General features: G+C 40.9%; 1 protein-coding gene across 3 annotated transcripts in view; it reads right to left on the minus strand.

The window, feature by feature from the left end:
- Positions 1 to 20,744, minus strand: part of cadm1b (cell adhesion molecule 1b) — a 205,779-nt gene that overhangs the window by 79,743 nt on the left and 105,292 nt on the right. For 2 of the 3 annotated variants that reach the window (XM_065281369.1, XM_065281371.1), the window contains exon 2: positions 9,594 to 9,614. The exons of the other annotated variant lie outside the window; for it this stretch is intronic. In XM_065281369.1, the coding sequence (XP_065137441.1) occupies positions 9,594 to 9,614 (21 nt within the window). The remainder of the gene's footprint in view (positions 1 to 9,593; positions 9,615 to 20,744) is intronic. 3 annotated transcript variants of the gene reach the window in all.

Here is a 20,744-nt window from a genome sequence, read left to right on the forward strand (position 1 = left end):
GTCTCTGTGACGTCCAATTTGGGTCCCCTGAAGGTGCAGACGTTGATGCCAGACGACATCTTTTTTCCAACTTCTACTGAACGTCCAGTATTGATGTCATTGGACCTCTGTATAGGGGCTAATTGTAGTCCAAATGTGGTCGTTGTGGATGTCTTCTCTACATCAAATTTAAATGAATTTTAGACATTTCGACGTTTTTATACTAAAAGGTCCAAATATGTACCATTTTGGTACAGATATGTACCGCTGAGGTACCAATATGGACCTTTTGGGTACAAAAGTGTACCGCCCCAGTAAAATTTTTGGTAACGCTTTAGATTACAGCCCGGAAAGTACTACGTAAGTACAGCGAATTTACAGCGTATGTTTCTGTAATTATAGTTTACTTATGAAGTACATACGTGTAATTATAAGGGAACAATTTATAATATTTGGGGAATAAAGGGGTAACAACCAGGAAAAATACAAATAATATATGCAGTAAAGTACTGCGTAAGTACAGCAAATTTACAGCGTATGTTTCTGTATTTATAGTGTACTTATGAAGTATATACGTGTAATTATAAGGAAACAATTTATAATATTTGGGGAACAAAGGGGTAACAACCAGGAAAAATACAAATAATATACTGTATGCAGTAAGTATTTTAGATTACTAAACAAAACTTAAAATTCAGTTAATGTGTTTATGCTATTTATTAGTACGATACAATTTATTTAGAATTTTCAATAAAGGTTCCTTACCTTAAGAAAGAAAAAGAGTTCAGGAATTTGTTGGGTCATCAAGCAAAATTAAAAATAGGCAAGGCAACTTTGGTGAAAACAAAGCAAGCAAAACTAAAACTACACTCTTAGAACGAATGTGTTAAAAACAACACATTAGTGCTGATTCTGGGTTGACACACTAAATGCGTTGTCCCAAAATCCACCCATCTCTGTGTTATTATGGAAACAACACATTTTGTGTTACTTTTAACACAACTTGTGTTATATTTTAACACAAAATCAACACAAAATGATATATAATGTGTTAAAATTACACATAATGTGTTAAAAACTTAACACACAAGGATGTGTAAAAATTAACACATCCTTTCTAAGAGTGAATTTTCTGTAGTTACTGTTTTGTGTTGTTACAGTCTAAGTCAAAAAATTTTACCCCCTTGTTTCACGAAGTTACAGAGTAAGTACAGAATCTGCTGGCTGTAAATTAAAGTGGCACTTATTACCCCCTTGTTTCACGTAGTTACAGAGTAAATACAACATCTGCGGGCTGTAAATTAAAGTGGCACTTGTTACCCCTTTGTTCCGAAAATATTATAAATTGTTCCCTTAAAATTACATGTATGTACTTTATAAGTACACTATAATTACAGAAATGTATGCTATAAATTCGCTGTACTTACGCAGTACTTTACTGCATATATTATTTGTATTTTTCCTGGTTGTTACCCCTTTATTCCCCAAATATTATAAATTGTTCCCTTAAAATTACATGTACGTACTTCATAAGTAAACTATAATTACAGAAACATACGCTGTAAATTCGCTGTACTTACCCAGTACTTTCCGGGCTGTAATCTAAAGCGTTACCAAATTTTTTAAAAACTTTTTTCTGTAAGCTAATAATAAGCAACTAGTTAATAGTGAGAATTGGACCCCAAACTAAAGTTTTACCTCACGGCCATAACACGGTATTCACTAAACATCATAATAATACAGTACCATCAGACACTTCAATGGTACAGTACTATGGTGCTATGAATAATACAGTACTATGGCTAAAAATATGAACACTAGAAAGGCATATGTCAGATAAAAATGCAAAAATCCCAAACATTTTGGCCCCAGAATTTTAAACATCCAGTCCATTATTGTGTCGAGCAACACAAAGTCATACAGACACTGTAAACACAAGCAGTTACTTGCATCTGACTGTGCATGCAATGGTAAGACGTGCTGTCTGGTTTCTCAGATGTATTGATTTTACAGCGTTATGTGTTTGTGGTGTGTGTGAAACAGCGATCTCGGTCAGCGAGAGGGGAAGGGCTGGTAATTGCTCCTCACGGCAGAACTTTATCAAACCTCTCCATCTAAGCACGAGGTGATGGAAGCTGGCAATCAAACGCGCCTCTCAACAGCATAATAGCCAGACCCGAACAACATCCTCTGCAAACACAGAGCTAAACACGTAGTATGTGAAACAACCTACAACAAAATCTGTGCCAATTCCTTATGGTTTACATCCAGAATAGGCATCCGTTATACCTTGCAGGCGCATGAGAAGTCACCTAGTTTTATATTTATATCTGAGAGGAATTAAAAATAACAAAAGTATAACCCTTTTATACACTTCATCCTTACATGCAGACTTTTAGACACAGCTGTAAGACGATACCCAATGCAAATTTGCACGGCCGAGCGATCAGACGGCTTCAAACCCTTGTGACATTTACAGAGACTAATAAAGCATGTCAATTTTCCAGACTCGGATTTGCGGAGATGAGCCAGCTTAGATGAGCACATCCCAGTTAAAGAACAACAAATAGCCGTAGAAATGAAAAAAAAAAAAAACAAATTTAGCCTGTCTTCCTGAGCTGTGAATGTTACACATGAATGTCCACTCCATCAAGAAGCATTAGCAGAGAGGAATGCTGGGATTGTTTGTGTGACCGTGCCCAATGTTAACCATCTGCGAAGCTAGGTTTAATAGTGCCACAATTATGACAAACAAAAGAGAGAAATATAACAAAAAACTGAAAAGATCAATTATTAATATGTTCTTATGCTGCATGCACCACCGCAGTGACTAGCAACGGCAGAGCGGCGCAATATCATTCATTTCAATGGAAGTATGCTGGCATCACGAGTGACAGTGACCGTTGGTGACATGAGGTGGGTGTGTCCAGGGTGTGACAAACTGTGCCTGATCTCACAAAATATGTGAAATAGTCACGCATTATTTTGCTCAGTTTTGTGTGACATTGTCACGTATTTCTACCATTTTACGTGCCCCTGCCACGACTTTCCTTTACGTGACATTTTCACGTATTGGTTACTCAACTGTTTTTCCAATTTTCTTACAATTGTCACTTAGGTTTGGGGTTAGAACAACTTTCTGTTACATAAAATGACATCCTTACCCAAACCCAACTCTAACACTAACGTCAGGCGACAATGGTTTAAAAATAGGAAAAACAGTTGAGTAACCAATACGTGAAACTGTCACGGAAAAGAAAGTCGTGGCATGGGCACGTAAAATGGTGGAAATACGTGACAATGTCATGTAAAACTGAGCAAAATAATGCATGACTATTTCACGGAAATTTGTAAGGTCAGGTTGGACAAACTTCATATTTATGCAAATGACAAGCGACTTTCAGTAGCAACTACCAATGAGGTAACGCAGTTCATGTCATCCACCTTAAGTCATTTACTGAGATGGTTACTTGTTTGTTTATTTGTCATATTTTAAAAAATAAAATAAAAAAATTCTGGTTCGATAAGTCAGAAACGGCTCCGTTCAGTCCTGCGAAAAGGCGCGGTGAGCGCTTACAGTAGGTGATGCAACTTATGGATCCTATGAAGGCTGTCTCATTTCAGTTTTGTGGACTTCGGAGGCTGCAACCGGAGTCCACACTTTGATAAGATCATGTAGTGCAGACCTCAGGGACCCTTGATGCGAGTCCACGAAGGCGCACCGGAGTCGTATTTTGGGACAGACTCTAGCATCACGCCGGAAATAGGAAGAGATTTTGCCCATCAGCGTGAACTCCTCCCTTCTGTCGTCTGATTGGTCTGATTGCTGTTTCATAAGGACTTCTGGGTTGGTGTGTGGAGCCTGCTGCAGTGTGGGCCGCATGAAGGGTGCAAAGGGGGCACTGAAAAAATGACAGATGGGACACCATACGGACTCGTATCCTAAACAAGCATGCGCAATTTAAGGCCACAAAACCGAAAGTCCACATGAAGTGCACCATTTGGGACCAAAGACAGAGTCCTTGCATCCTTTGAAGGATCCAGCCTTCGAACTGGGATACAGCTTGAAAGAGACGAGTGACACACTGGCTACTCGCACAGCATTATCCATATTCCTCTATTACTTCTTTAAGATGAATCGCTTTATTGTTTTGTTGTTGGATAAAAGCATCTGCTTAGCATCTGTACTATTTAATCATAGTACAAGTATAATTCTCTTGTTTTATGTTTTATACTTAGCTTATAAGTCATTAGTGTAATTGGCCTTTCTTTTGAAAAAGTACAAAGATGTTCCAAAACATGACACTGAGGACACTTTAAATTAAAAATAAGAGTTCAAAACAAAAGTTCCAGCTTCAGAACCTTTTACCAAACAACAAACCCTTTATTTGTTGTTAAGAAAATGATAATACTTTCTAAAAAATAAAAAACAACTCAAGGACCCTCTGAATCAAACACGCACATGAACGTAGCTAGGATTTCTGGTTCCTGGAGCATTTATAAATTGTATTAAGGTCCACTTTTCAGTGAGTCCCTAAAATCTTTCACCCCACTATCTTCAGTTCTGCCGATGCATGTCGTGTGGCAAATGCATCAAGTAGACTGCAGTCACTGACAGTTATTATTGTTGGAGATCCATGTCTACAAAGCCTAAATTTGATTTAACTCATTGATTTGCCCTTCAAGGGCGTGTCTGCCATGATAGTCTGGTGCAGTTCTGCCCCATAACCCCATCAAGGTGCCTATATCCTTCACACCTCTCAATGGCTTAACAACAAGCCTTCAATTCAGTTTACAATAAGCCCGGTAAACTCTTCAACAGGCTAACAATTGCCCAAATACAGTTTCTGCACGACAACACTCAATATATGCTTATTTAATTTCAGTTCAAATCTGCATGTGTTTTTATTAGATTAGAAAATTGGTCACTTTCAGGCAGTGCAGTGGGCACCTGTGACCGCATTCTTCCAGAAGAGCCGCCATTATTATTAGTCCTCAGGGGAAAGACTGACGGGTCTGCTCCAATCACATTGCAAAAATCCCATAATGCATCCAACCAGACACCTTTTAGCCTTGGCCAAATAAACATCACCACCATTCTCTTCTGTTTAAACAAGAAGCATGGTTGAAAATACTGCCCAAAAATGATGTCTAGGTTGGCAGCTTACTAGGTTTTTACTGTACATTTTTTGAAAAATGACACATTGTTATTGCACTACATAATTAGCTAATGTGAAGCACAGTGAAGGTTGTACAGGGATTGGAACGCTCTATTGGTTAAGAATTGCATCATTCTGCAAATGTAATTAAAGCATGTGAAGTTTCATGATAATAGCATATCTTTTATTTCAAAGCCTTTTTAAGAACAGATCCCATGGGTAATATATACATTTCCTGCGGCAACTTCTCAAGGTTGATACCTATTAAAAAGGTAATGTGGGAACAGGTTTTATTCATTTTATATTACAGTAGTATCATTAATTAATATACTTTTTAATACAAGACTTGGCTTAATAATTCTTTAAAAAAAGTAATTTCGGCAGGTCATTAACCCTATCCCGGCTTCTTTATTACAAATATTCATTCAAAAGAAATGCCTGCTTGTCAAAAATATAGGGGCGGTTTCCCGGACAGCGCTTATGCTAGTCCCAGACTAAAATGCATGTTTGAAACCGCTTGTCCTATTTAACTTTAACATACATCTGTGACATTCTTTTGTCTTAAAATTCACATGTGTGGGGACACATTTCAAGTGAGAGCAAGGTTACATCATGTTACCTTTTAAAGATACATTGTTACAGTTCCATTTCGAGGGAACTCGCGCTGCGTCACTGTGGTGACACTTTGGGGACGTTTCCAGGGGTAAGTGCGTCTGAATGTGTATATCAAATTCAACCAATGGTGAAACTTAACGACAAAGACAGGGTGACGCGGGAGCCAGAAAGTATATCGCTATCTGAAATATTGCCAAAGACGGCGTTACAGGGACGCATGAAGTATGGCAAGGGAGACGCAGCGTCTCGTTCCCTTCTCAGGAAACAACAGTTACATACATAACCAGAGAAGTTTTCATGTGTCAAACACAACTACAGTATGCAAAAAAGCATTTTGGTATGAATCAACATTCACATACAGAAGATATAAGCATTTAAAACAGAAAACAGTTTAGCAGTTAAGCACTTTCAATGACCTGTATCTATTTATGTTTATTTTCAAATATTTCCCAGGGCCTTGAATTTCCCCAGATTCACAAACTTTCAAGGATTTCAAGGACCAGTGTGAACCCTGGCACATGGGTCCGTTTGTAAAAACGTCTTAAATTACCTAATAAAATAAGGCCTAGTCTTATACCTAAACCCTGTCTGGGAAACCGCCCCATAATGTAATGAGGCTCAACTGAATGTAACACAACATGGGTTTAATTTCAAGGTTACACACACACACACACACACACACACACACACACACACACACACACACACACACACACACACACAAATACAGTGTGTAGCTTCAATGCACTGTTAGTTGGTTTGCAAAAGCAGCTACACAAATGCAGAAATGTAAATAAAGGTTATTGTCTAGCTGTTGCAGCATAATTTCTAGTGCCAACCAAAAAAAGGAAGTTCAATTAAGAATGAAAATCACTATTAATCTGTTTAAAGCAGGACGACGGTCTTAAATGTACCTATTCACATGCGATTTTGCAGAAAGTTGGAACTGGCTTTCGTCAGACAGGCATAGGGAATGATGAATTACTAGACCCTTTTACACAGTAAATTACCATAAAATTACAAGAATGACTTTTCCAGTAAATACACAAATGTGCTGTTCACAAAAGTAACAACATTTCGTCTTTTTACCGGTAAGGTACCATTCACACACCAGCAACAAAATTGACATCAAAAACAAATTGTGGTAAATCTGTAAACTCATTAAGCCGAAGTTTCCTCGAAATGGTGGCACTGACATTCATGCAGTTTACATCTTAACTCACCGACCCTGTATTAAAGGACACATATTTCATTGCTAAAAAACAAGGTCATTTTGTGTATTTGGTTTAATACAATGTGTTCATGTGGTTTATGCTTAAAAAAACCACATTATTTTCCACACATGGTTTGTAGCTCCAGATTTCCCTCCTTCCTGAAACGCACTGATTTTGTACAAAACGCATTGATTTGAAAAGCGCTCTATCCCTGATTGGCCAGCTAGTCTGTAGGTTGTGATTGGCCTGATTACCTCTGACACCAGCCGGAAATGTGGCGCTCCTTACCGTGTTTGAAAGATTCACTAACAATGCAATGCTTACAGGAGTTACTGTAACTTACAGGCTGTGAGTCCAAGCGGGAGGAATTATGATAATGTCAGTCTTGACTACATCACCAATCCCAGGAAGCAAAGTGTTGCCTACAATCTGTGTGTTTGTTGTAGTCCAAGAAAAGAGAGTTTGTACCTTTTGCATATCGTTAACATGTACTAATACACACACAACAAAGGAAATGTAAAATCGTGAATTGGTCCATTGGTGCTCTTTAAGGCTAATCTGACAAATATCAACAATAGTCTGCAGCGTTTACAAAAGTCAAAATTTATCAGGGTTAAAAACTCCAGAGTAATGTTTAAAGTGTTAAAACAAAATACATTAATGTAAACGCTCAGTCTTCTGTATTGCACTTATACAGTAGTAGTATTTCTCAAACTGATTCAGGTGGCACCCAACACTATAAATCTCATGCAGGGGTCTTGTTTGACTAATCCTGAGTCTCCAGTCTCTTTATGCTAGACTGCTGCTTCAAGCTAATGCACCTAAGTTAGAACAGCTGACAGCCGTATATAAAAAACATAAAAATATATAAGAAAGAGTCATGGGTTCAAAACAACGCAACCTAGGAGTAAATACTGTAAATGATTTCTGGGTAAAGTATTACTTTAACTTTTCCAGTATTAACACACCAAATAGTAAACCCAGCAGGATTTACATCAAATTGATATCTGCAACTTTTGAATAACTGGCAAGACTATTTCACTATGTGAAGATATATGTAGCTAACTTGACTATGCAAACAATTACCTACTGTATCTTGGTTGTTCATTACTTTATTTTACTAGAAAATGCTAGTCTTTGGCTTTAACTTTAGGATGTCATAATCCAGGTTTATAATATTTTTGGAACATAACAGGTTTGAAGAATAATAGTAAATCTTTGGGAAAGTGTTTGTAAAATATAGGGGGTTTGCCAATCTTTTCAGGTTAGGATGGTTCCCGGTCTGGCCACGTGCACTCTCAGAAATAAAGGTACGAAACTGTACCTTTTCTGTCACTGGGGCTGTACCCTTTCAAAAAGTACAGCTTTGCACATAAGGATTTAATTTAATTACCTCAGAAGTACATTCTGGGACCAAAGAGAGCTTATTAGTACCTCAAAAATTCATATCAGTATCTCAAAAGTACATATTGATACTACATTTTTACCGGTACATATCTGTACCTAATGGTCCATAAAATTGCCTTTTTAAAGGGTGCTGCCCCAGTTAGGGTACATATTTTGACTTTTTTCTAACAATGTAGGGTCCTTAAGGTACGGTAATCTACCCAAAATTGTATTCTGTTTTGTATTCCTGTAAAGATACCAAACGGAAACTTAGGGTACAGCCCCAGTGACAGAAAAGGTACAGTTTTGTACCTTTATTTCTGACAGTGTGGGTTGTATTGGTAAAGCACCGCATTAGCACCACAATTCCTCAAGGAACTCAAACAGATAAAACGTACACCTTGAATACACTGCAAGCTTTGAATAAAAGCGTCCATCAAATGTGTAAAGGTAAATGTAAGCTGGTCTTGCTGCATTCATAACCTGACCATGCTGATGTCAAATGTATCTGTCTGACTACTAGCTGATATGTCTCTTTTATGAGCGGTTTGATGTGTAACTTCCAAAACAACCAAAAACTGAGAAACTGAAAAAGTAAGTTAGGACATATGGGGTAGTTTCCCGGACAGGGTTTATCCTAGTCTCAGACTAAAATGCATGTTTGAGCTGCTTTAATTTAAAAACATCTTGCACTGACATATCTTAACATATATCAGTGCCATTGTTTTGCCTCAAGATGCCCACCAGTATTGTTTTTAGTAAGGTATGTTTGTAAAAATTACTTTAATGTGTTAATATAACTAAGGCCTAGAATTTATTTAAACCCTGTCTGGGAAACTGCCCCATAGGCCTGGTTTCAAAGACTTGGCTAAAGCTAGGACTAGGTCTAAGTTAAATGAAGCTGTTTAAGCATCTTTTATAAACATGCCTTAGAAAAAAACACTTTACTGGTGTGTATCTTTAGACAAATCAGTGGCACTGCCATATGTTAAGATCTGTCAGTACGTGTTTTGTTTTTTTTTGTTTTTTGAGACAGCTCAAACATGTGTTAGCCTTGTGTGTGAAACTAGGAGATAGATTCTTAAAATCTGAACAAAAAAAAAACACTCAAGGTTAAAAAAACATGCAGACTGCCTCGAAGGCCAGCCATCAAACCATGCATACAGGAAGACCGTGCAAAAAAAAAAAAAGAATCAGGGGTCAGGAGTCATGTGACCCAGATGAGAGAGAAAAGCAGTACCTGGTATGATCTGAGAAGCTCCTGAGCAAGCGTAGGGAGAGAAGGCAGGACACAGAACTTTGTTAAAGCAGAAAAGGTTCACTTTGCATGCATCACATTTCATTCAGATCTGGATTTTAATCATTTCGTGGCATCACAACACACTGCTGGGTGAGATCGCACAATCCTTTTCTTAACTTGATTAGCATTTGCTTCAAGTAGCTGTGTTACAATGTCACATTTAAAGGTGCAATGTGGGAAATTTAGAAGGATCTCTTAACAGAAAATGCAATATCATATACATAACTATATCATGAATGGTGTAAAAAGACCTTACATAATGAACTGTATTCTTTTTATAATCTTTAGAATTAGACATTTTTATCTCCATACACCACAGGACTCCTTACATGAAAATCACCGCCATGTTTCTAAAATAGCCCTAAATGGACAAAAGTCAACTTCAAAGTCAACTTAATTTTATAAGTTATAACAACTCACCTGTAGTTATAACAACTGATCTCTTGTCAAGATAAATAACAGTAAGTTGAAATGACTTGTAAATCCGAGTTGATTCAACAAAAAATTTTAAGGCAGCAAAGTATTTTTTACAGTGTACAGAGCGCATTTCATCCCTAAGTTGTCTCAGACAACAAAATATTTGTCCTGCGGAAGGTACCGTAGCTTCTCTTCACGTTTCGAAATTGAAGTTTGTTGCAATTCGCAATCTCACCACCGCTAGATGCCACTAAAAACCCATACTGGATCTTTAAATTACAAGAGACTGCTTGAGAAAAAAGACATTTGTAGTGCTGGCCATCACAGGTGGAGTGAAGAGACAATAGAGCAGCTTTGGATCAATAAGACAATTTTGGCTTTGGTACAATACCAACCTCTGAAAACTCTGTATTGATACAAGATCAATATCTTCACGCAGAACAAAATAAAACTACTGTAATGTCAAATTAGATAAAAGCATTGACTAAATGTAATGTGATTTACATATTTTATTCATTTTGAAAGCATTCATATGAAACACTAAACATTATGAAGTTACACATGCATTTACGCTTTAGAGGTGTAATATGGGTTCCCTTTCAATACGGTTCACTTCGCATTGCGTCAGTTAGCTGACGCTATGGGGGAAACTCCTGTTTACTCCGTGACTGAAGCCTATTGGTTAACGTCTGTACAAAGTACAGACCAATGACGTTTGAACCCGCGCGCGGGAGGAACGCGTCCCTATATAAGCGCGGTTCAATCGTCAGGAGCTCATTATTTTTCTCCTTCAGCGCGAACCTCTCGCTGCTCCGAAGAAAAGAAGAAGCCTTACCTCGCCGTTGACAAAAGCCCTGCAGCGGAGTCCAGGCCTAGCGTCTTCCCCTGCCGTTTTCCGGCTGAGAACCGAAGATAGCAGAGTCCAGGTCTAGCGTCTTCCCCTGCCGCTTTCCGGCCGAGAACCGAAGATAGCCTTCGCTTGCCGTGGTACGAGCCCTGTGCAGCGGACACGCCTGACGAGGTCTCCCCTGCGGCCGCCCGGTAAGATCAATATTTTTAATATAAAGCTATAAGCTAAAAGAGCAGGCGCTGTTGTAATAGCGTCCAGCACAGCGGCTCGGTGAGCCTCTCTGCTATGAATTTCCTCCGAGCGCGTTACCGGTCTGGCACCTCCCACGCCGGGACCGCGCTTATGCTTTGGTTGTCTTATCCATGTTTCGTGCTCCCCCTGCTGTTCCTCTCTCGCCGGGATGAACACACGGCGAGCCATGAGACTAGATGGATGCATAGACAAGCACACACGGACTAACCCCCCCTGTGTTCTGTCACACCGCAACCGTTCATGCTTACAGAGTCCCTTCGCTCCTCTCAAATTCAGTGGCGAGATCTCTGGCACATATATTAATCCCCCGAGTGCATCGGGTGATACCGTCACGACGCATGGCTGTTCTGTCTGTGTTGCTGCTCCCCTCTGCCGTTCCTCTCTTGTTGAGATGAACAAGCGGGGAACCGTAGACCTGGATAGATGCATACGACAAGCAAACACGGGCGGTCTGCCCCTGTCTCTGTCATAGCACAGCCACTCGTGCTCCACGCTCGCGGAGTCCCTCGCTCCTTTCCCCACAGTGGTGAGGTCTCTTAACGGCTTAGCTAGCACGCGGTATTACGGCTCGCTGCCTCTAAATGCAGCTGTCCAGTGTTCAACGATTACAGAGCTTCATGCCCCTCCCCTCTGGAGCGGCGCGATCTCATTCGTCTGCTCGATAGGGCCGATTCGCCGCTATTGGAGCACCAAGAACACTCATTATAAGAGAGCTTCATGCCCCTCCCCTCCCCTCCTGGAGCGGCACGATCTCATTCGTCTGCTCGATAAGGCGGACACGCCTCTATTGGAGCGCTAAAACACTTATTATAGAGCTTTACTGGCCTGAGCCGATCTCACTTCAGATAGCTCATTTTTCGTCTGCCTGGTAATTTCTCTCTGGTTTAGACGGAATCAGAGGCAGAACGAATTTGTTTATAATATACTGAGGCCCGAATACCTCCCTTTATTCAGTCCCGTCCTATATCAGTGCGCTGAATATTGGTACATTCTTATATATATATACCCGGTTTTTCTGCCCTTTTAATAAACGGCAAAACCGCGGGCCTCACGGCAGACTTCCTCTCTGCGATGGGTTCAGTCTGACATTAAACCACCTAGACATACTGCTCTGCTCCGTGAGCCGTTCGGTCACCGTCACTACTGAGGCTTGTGCACCTGAACGGCTGAGCTCTGGTCTCCGCAGCACAGCTGCATCAACAGAGAACGAAACTGTCTGGGAGAAAAGGGGTTATGTCGCGCCTCGGCTGGACTGCCCTGTAATGTTTTCTGTGTGCTGTTTATCCAAACATACTGTGTAATACTGTCGGCTATGCAACCTCACTATAGTGGCGAACGGTATTTAATTCCTCTAAAAAGAGTAATTTCCGTGCTTACTATACTGTGTATTGACACCCACGGTTGTACGGTGTCTCTAAACACTTTATCGCCTTACTGACAAGCAATCAGTAATACGCACACACGGCCCGCTGTCCATAATTCTATCGACGCTAGCCGAAAAAACCCCGGTTTGGCCATATACTGTGTATTGACACCCCACGACTGTACGGTGTCTCTAACACCTTTCTGCCAAATTCGCTCGCAGCCCACCTCAGTTTCTCCGCTACGATGCTGATGGCGCAAACGAGCACGGTCTTACGGCTGTTATTCTCTCTTCCTAGAGGAAGGACAGCCTCAGACTTTTGCATGGCTCCAAGCGTTTGAATCGCGCCCTCTCCGGACGGCCACTCAAAGGCTTACAGCCAAGCGGTTTATGACGTTTTTCGGCCATATAGCTGATTTATATTAGCGGATCCGAAGACGCTCACACCTCCGCTCCAATACTCGGAGATATTAAGGGTAATATCAACCTCAAGTGAGCTTGCTACCCGCCACAATAAGTTTCAAAGCTTAAAGCGCGCGCACAGTCAGACGCGCGCTGCATCTCGTTTAAGACGGGCACACGTACCCCTCTAACGAGCCTCAGAAAGCTGAATATCGTGGCATTCTGTTCATAAGTCCACTTCAGTTTGACTAAGCAAAGGTCCCGCCCCGAGCTGACGGCCGGGAAGCTTGCTTAAGTTACACACGGCTGCATGACGTGCTGTCATTACGAGCTAGCCCAGCATTTGCTGTGGGTTGAACACGCTTTACGACGGCAATCAGCCTTCGGCGCGTGGAATGCCGTTTGTCTCATATAAATCACCTTGTACTGTGAATACGGTACATTATGAGGATGATTTAGCACTGCAGCACTCTCGACCGTGTTATTGTGATAATGCGGTCGGGCAATCTACGGTGGTTTCATTATTTACCGAACCAGACTGAGATCTCGCCCCCTGAACAAGCTGACGAGTCATCTCCTTTATAAACTCATTGCATCGCTTTATAAGCTATGTTCAATCAGAGTGATACGCATCTCATGCTTAAACTACCAATATTAACCCATTACGATGGGCGTGCGGAGATGGCATCCGTGGGACACGACCTACATTACGTGCCTTATGACACATTGACACAAGCTGCTAGGACCCCTTTCACGAGGCGTCCTTATGCAAAGTCTGATCCATTCTGTCTAGTGACATTTGAAAGTCAAAACCCCCCGCGAATCGCCGGTGGAACACTTTTCTCCTCACTACAGAGGCACGGCGGCTCTCTCCCCTACCTATATCTATGTGGCCGTGATAACAGCGAACCACGCTTTTACGACCAACCATTCATTTAATTCACAAGCCTGTCATCTCTCAGATGCGGACGGCGGCGGTAACAGCGAACCATGCTTTTACGGCTGGCCATTCACTTTATTCATAAGCCTGTCATTTCTCAGATGCGGACGGTGCCCGAGGCACAGCGCTCTGGAACTGTCCAAGGTCCTGTATGACACATACGTCTGACGTACATCAGACGATCAGCTGTTTATCTGCGTCACAGATCACTCACTAGAGCACCTGTCAATACAGGCTATTTATGGATCGTTGACGTTATCACCTCCCGTGACAATTATGCTCACTTGTCTTAGAGCATGGGCATGGTCTTAGAGGTTTCTCATTTGACAATTGTGACACGGCCGGCTGGTCCCCGCCGTCCACGTTGTCAGTTTACAGCTTCGACATCCCTGCTTCGCGCACTACTGAGGTTTGTTGCATTAAAGGTGCGCCCATTAGCTCACCTGTATGCACGATATGGGTTTTAATTATATGCGTCCACCGTGCGCTTAGAGAAGCTCACATGTACACGCTATAACATTTTGGTATACAATAAGATGCGCTTGGGAAAGCTCACCTGTATACACAGCTGTGTTATGCTTTGTGACACATACATTGTTGTTCATCTGTGTACGTTCACGGTGCGTTGGGTGCCCACCGTTACGTCCATCAATCATATCTGTACACATTCACGGCGCGTTGTGTGCACTGATTTATCTATACGCATTCACGGTGCACTGAAGAGTTCACCCGTGTGCGCACAATTTATTATCAGAACACATGACGGCGCGCTCGAGAATCTTGCCGGCCTGTGCATTATAACACTCTGATTCATCTATATGCATTCACGATGTATTCAAGTGTTCACCTGTGCCCGTGCAATTTATAGTCAATACACATTTACGGCGCGCTTGGAAAGCTCACCGATCTGTGCACTATAATACTACCTATATGCATCCCGATGCGCTCGAGGGTGCACCGGGGTTCACACTATTGTGGTATCTGTATAATCCCACGCTACGAACCGTTCTGCCTCATATTATAGTCAGATCGGCCGTTCGTGAGCTTCGCAGATCACTCACTACGTATGTCTGTTGCTAACAGTGGTTATTTAGATGGATCGTTGAAACCATCGCACTGGCTCACGCCCCTCTATGAGCTATGTCCTATATAGAGCCCACTCTGTGCGAGTTTGGCTTCTTCATGAACTTGGTCTACAGGGGTATCTATATCTATATTTAATATCTGCTACGCGGCCGGCTGGTCTTCGCCGTCTACGTTGTCAGATTGTACAGCTTAGACGTCCCTGCCCTACGAGCGCAGGTTCTCTCGGCTCAATCATGCACGCTCATGCGTTTTATGTGTACACCACGGTGCGCTCAGCGAGCTCACCAACGTGACTCTGAATTTACTTATCTCGCACAGCCGCGGCGCGTACCTCGCCGTCTTGTGCTATGTTATGTGCCCCCGGTGCGTTTAAAACCCCACCGTGTGCGCGTCAACAATTTATATGGTGCTTACACATTTGCTTTTAAAGCTGTGAATATGCCGGGTATAGGGCCACACGCAGTGTCTCTCCGGTAAGGCACTTCAGTACGTTGTGTATGCACGGCGTGATGGGATTACGTTCCCCCATAGCGTCAGCTAACTGACGCAATGCGAAGTGAACCGTATTGAAAGGGAACGCTTAGGTTACTCACGTAACCCCGGTTCCCTGAAATAACGGGAACGAAGCATTGCGTCTCTTGCCGTGCTACAAACGTCTACGCAGCGAGTGTTATTCGGCTGCGCGCTTCAGTCGAATAATAATGAGCTCCTGACGATTGAACCGCGCTTATATAGGGACGCGTTCCTCCCGCGCGCGGGTTCAAACGTCATTGGTCTGTACTTTGTACAGACGTTAACCAATAGGCTTCAGTCACGGAGTAAACAGGAGTTTCCCCCATAGCGTCAGCTAACTGACGCAATGCTTCGTTCCCGTTATTTCAGGGAACCGGGGTTACGTGAGTAACCTAAGCGTTTTTAGCAGCATCTAGTGGTGAGATTGCGAACTGCAACCAACTTCAATTTCAAAATGCATAGAGAAGCTACGGTAGCTGCTACATGACAAACATGTCGTTGTCTGAGACAACAAAGAAAGGAAATTTGTCCGTTTCGGGCTACTGTAGAAACATGACGCCCACTTCCACATCAAGAGAAGGAGATAAAAACGGCTCATTCTAAGACTTATGAAAACAATACAGTTCATTATGTTATGATAAAATAGTTATGTATATTATATTGCATTTCTGTCAAGAAATCCTTTTAAAAGTCACACATTGCATCTTTAAAAAATTGTGTAGACCCTAACGTACAGCTTTTTTATAAGACTAATATAATATCAGAATAATGTTTAACACCATTAAAAAGCAAAGTCTATGGACATTAAAATGCTTTGTTCTGTTTGATTTCAAACAAAAGTAGACACAACTTTGTTGAATTTCCTTGTACCACATGGTTAAAACAAACATTACTGATCAAAGAGCAGTTCCTCAATCTTCCTGCATCCAGCTTTGTGTGAAACTTCATGTAAAGCTTTCTAAGCCATTTAACTGAGACTGAATACAAACTTCTCATTAGCCACATACAGCAACGTACAGTATCAATGCATACACATGGGAAATGCCGGGAATGTACTGTCATTTTCATCTGAACCACTATTTTAAAACCAACTGTAATGTCATTTCCACTGTATCACACCATATGTTTTTGTTCAGTCACATTTTGTAGTGCCAATGACATTTTTTAATAAGATGTCAGGTTATTTTGTCTTGCTAAAGGTAATTTCATAGCATTTTATGTATAAACACAATTACTTGACATCTTTATGTGCTGCACATAATTTGACAAAATTATAAATAATGAAAATAATGCACAACATAAACGATTCTGTTCACCAGATTTCATCTAAAGTGTGCACTTCACAACATCCTTCAACTATGTAAAAATATACAAAAGTATGAATAATTTCTCTAGAAAAGTATATATACAAGTAGGCTTTCCCTTCTAATAAGATTCAGTTGCATTAACACATTGTAATGATAAAGACTATTTTGGATATCAAAAAAACGTCAACAGCAGTGCTCATCATCACATTTGCAGATACTTATAAGCGGATCGTTTAACATGGATATAGCGTATGATAAACAGCGTGAGGCTAAAATCCTCTAAAAAGTCTTTCAGTCTCATCCAGACACTCGCATACAGCACTATAAATAGTGAATTTTGGTGTCAATAAGCTGCTCAGGCTGACATGCATCAGGTGAGAGTTATGGCATGTCAGTAGGGCAGTGATTAGATGTCACTACTGTCAGTCTTTCTACAAGATATTGATGGTCAGATTTCAGCAGAAGCTTATTTGATGCCATCCGTGTACAGACAGCTGCAGTAGCTCAGCATCATTCAAAGGGAACGATTTATAAAGCAGATGCTTCTCAAGCATTCACCCATGCAATGTTTTAAAAGTACAAAACAGGCCAATCGTTTTTAAAAATAGAACTTTTGAAATGAATCAATTACATTAGATTTATTGTTATCCTTACAATGAAAATGCCCCCTTTAAAGCAACACTAAAGAGTTTTTGCTCTTTGCTCCCCCTACAGGTTGGAAGCGGAATTGTCCATTATCACTGTTAGATTAGATTATTAGATTTTTTTTTATATTCCAGGCAGTAGACAATATGGTAAATCATATAGTGCAAACAAAAAAAAAAAAAAAAAAAACGACAAAAAAAGAAAAAATAACAATCAAACAAGTATACACTATTCAAATATACAGATATAATAATCATATTCTGCCTGAAAGAATATTTACTGTCGTAAATAATTTAGCCTACTGCAGCAAAGCTGGCTCTGATTGGATTGTAGGTCTGCCGTAAAGCAAGTTTTTGTAGTTTTCAATCGAACTACAGGACCGCGACCCGACGGTTGGAAACTTCTTTAGTGCGGTTTTGGCCGATAGAGGGCTGCAAAGCAAATGTGAAAGTGCCGTTCACCCTGTTTTGAATGAATGAACGACTGAAACCTTTTTGGAAGCGTTATTTTAAGGTAAAAAAAACCTCTTTGGTGTTGCTTTAAAAGAACAATATCTCAACTATGTCCTTAAAGAAGATATTAAAACAATACATTTAACTTTTTGTCAGCACTATCAGATATGCATGAAAATCAGGCAAAATCAAAGCCAGCCCTCAACCTGAAGGTCCTCTTGCTGTATTTCACCTGCTATTAATTCACACAACAAAGGTCTGGTAAGATTTTGAATGTTTAATAGTTGTGGCAACACAACAGATTCATCTAGCGGTGTAAAATCATTCATTCACTAATGCCATATTCATAATAAATATTTTAAACACTAATCTTTTATCTGACACATACCACAAAGAAAAGCACACATTTTAGGCACAAATTAAAGAAACAAACTGCAACGTTTCACATCACATAAGAAAAGCCACATTAGCTATCCGTTTTATTTCCCCTTTAAATTCACAGCTATATTTGTAATTGCCCCGCTTAGTGGCCATATTTGTGTATTCTGACCATGAGCACAATGCTATGGGCTTCTGTCTGTTTCTGTGGCGTGAGTTTGAATTTGTATGTGACCCGGTGTGCCTTTGTTTAATTAAACGGGTAAACGGGTTTCAAAGCACACCTGAACAGGGATCTGCTGGAATAATCTGTGCGTGCCATGTGTGCCCAAGGACACCCATTTGGGTCCTGCGACCACCTTACAGCCTTACATGAACTTTATATTTCACTTCAAACAGACGTATAACCCTAACTCTTCTATTAACAGGTAATAATAATTAACTTTTCCCAAAGAGGATCATACGCATAAACCTCCATGCAGTAGCAAACTTCACAACGTCTGATGCCGAAGCGTTAAAGATCATGTTGTTTTATGGCATATACTGTAACAGATCCCTGAGTGTTGTTTGGTTTCATGTTATTTTCACACCGCTTTTCTTCACCAGCATCAAGTGTGTTTCTAGTGCCCAGTGAGCATGTAATTAAATCTGGAGAAACAAATAAAAGGCTATTCAACCTGCCAGCGGTCTGTACGGTCATGGAGTCTCTGTGCTAAAGAAACATTTTTATGTGCTTTCTATGAGATCAAGCAAAAAGTGCCGCTCTCAACAGACTGCATATGTACTGATAGCAGCCTTGTGGATATGTGTGAACAGTTATTAAAAAGTGTGAAAAAAAACTATTCTTGCATAGATGCTGGCCATTTTCCACTAGATCTAAGATAATAAACGGCAGCGTTTATGCCTGCCGCCCTTAGGGGATACTTCATGCAAAAATTCTGAAATAAATGCTGTTATTATTTGAACAACCCTCTTGTCATTTTTATTTTTCTGTTATTATACAAAAATAGCAAAACATTCAAAGATTGTAAAAAAAAAACATGTACTTTTTTACCATACAGCAATTCATATAGAGACCAATAACCACTTAAAGATGGGGTGCCCCACACATATGCAACCCAGGCAACAATGTTGGTTAGTAGACATGCCCCTTACTTCTGATCGGCTACAAGTGTGTTTTGGTACTCGGCCCGACTCCTTTTTCCAAAGTGTTTTTTTTTTAAATCACGCACACCGCCTTTAAAGTCCCCAGTGAACTGGAAGTCGCAATTGACTTGTTGTTATGTTGTGACGCATTTCTGAGTGAAACATCAGACTAATGCTGCGTTTACACCAACCACGGTAGAGGCGTGAAGCACGAGTGATTTCAATGTTAAGTCAATGGGAAGACAAGTGGTGTAGTGCAGGGTATACGCAGGTATACGGAGTATACCCACCTCTTTATTTGATGGCATGGGGTATACCCACTTCTACTGGGGGCATACATTAAGAGTATACCCACTTCTGCTGGGGGCATAAATTAAGAGTATACCCACTTCTCCAGACACCACTACACCACTGAGGAAGACGCGTTGACGCGCATCTGGAGGTCCCGCCTCATTTGCGCTTCTAGCTGGCGCGAAAGGCGTGAATTAAGCGTTGTGCGCGGTACGCACGAATGGTGCTTTTTGTGCATTTTGTGTTTGACACGAATTGCCGGCTGACGCCCGAGTTGAAATATTCAACTTCGGCGGAAATTTGCGCCGCGTTAACCAATTAGGAGCCTGCTTGCTGCTGTGGAGGCAGCCCCACCCGGAGTCACTCATTTAACCTGAAGGAATGCTTGATATTGTCCGAAGCAGTCACCTGGAGCTATACGACACAAGTTCTTATTTCTATAGAGGAGACAGGAATAAAAAGGACCTCGCTTGGAAGAGTGTCAGTGAGAACATCGGCAACCTGGTAAGTTGTAATACACATTTCACTTTTGAGTCACGTGACGTTTATCGACCCGTGCCGTTTATTTTACCCCTATAGTAAGGTTACCAAATACAAACCGGTAACTCTCTCGATAAATGCACAATCAACATCAGTGATCTTGCAAACAGACAACCACATACACTTGCCCCTCCCACAAGAAGTGGAATTTGCCTCTGACGCGTGTCAAATGCTTGCTTTTTCCGCGCAACGCGCGAATGCATTCAAACTGTTCAAGCGGCAAACTAGGCGGGGTAGACGCGATTTTGACGCCTGAAACGCGGTTGGTGTAAACGCACCATAACAGTTGGAGGGGGTGGAGTTAACGGATGCTACCACCCAAGCCGTCTAGCTGATGTCATCAGAGAATGATCACCACAAGAGGGCGGATTTTTTAGATGTTGATTGAAGTTTATTCAGTTTTATAAAAAATGACTTGCACAGATAAATTGTTTAAAAAAACACTGCAATATTACTTTAAAATTAAGAATAGTCAGTTTTCATTTTATTGGGATTTTAACAGTGAATAA

This window comes from Paramisgurnus dabryanus, chromosome 8 (genome assembly GCF_030506205.2).
Source record: "Paramisgurnus dabryanus chromosome 8, PD_genome_1.1, whole genome shotgun sequence".
Lineage (NCBI taxonomy): Eukaryota > Metazoa > Chordata > Actinopteri > Cypriniformes > Cobitidae > Paramisgurnus > Paramisgurnus dabryanus.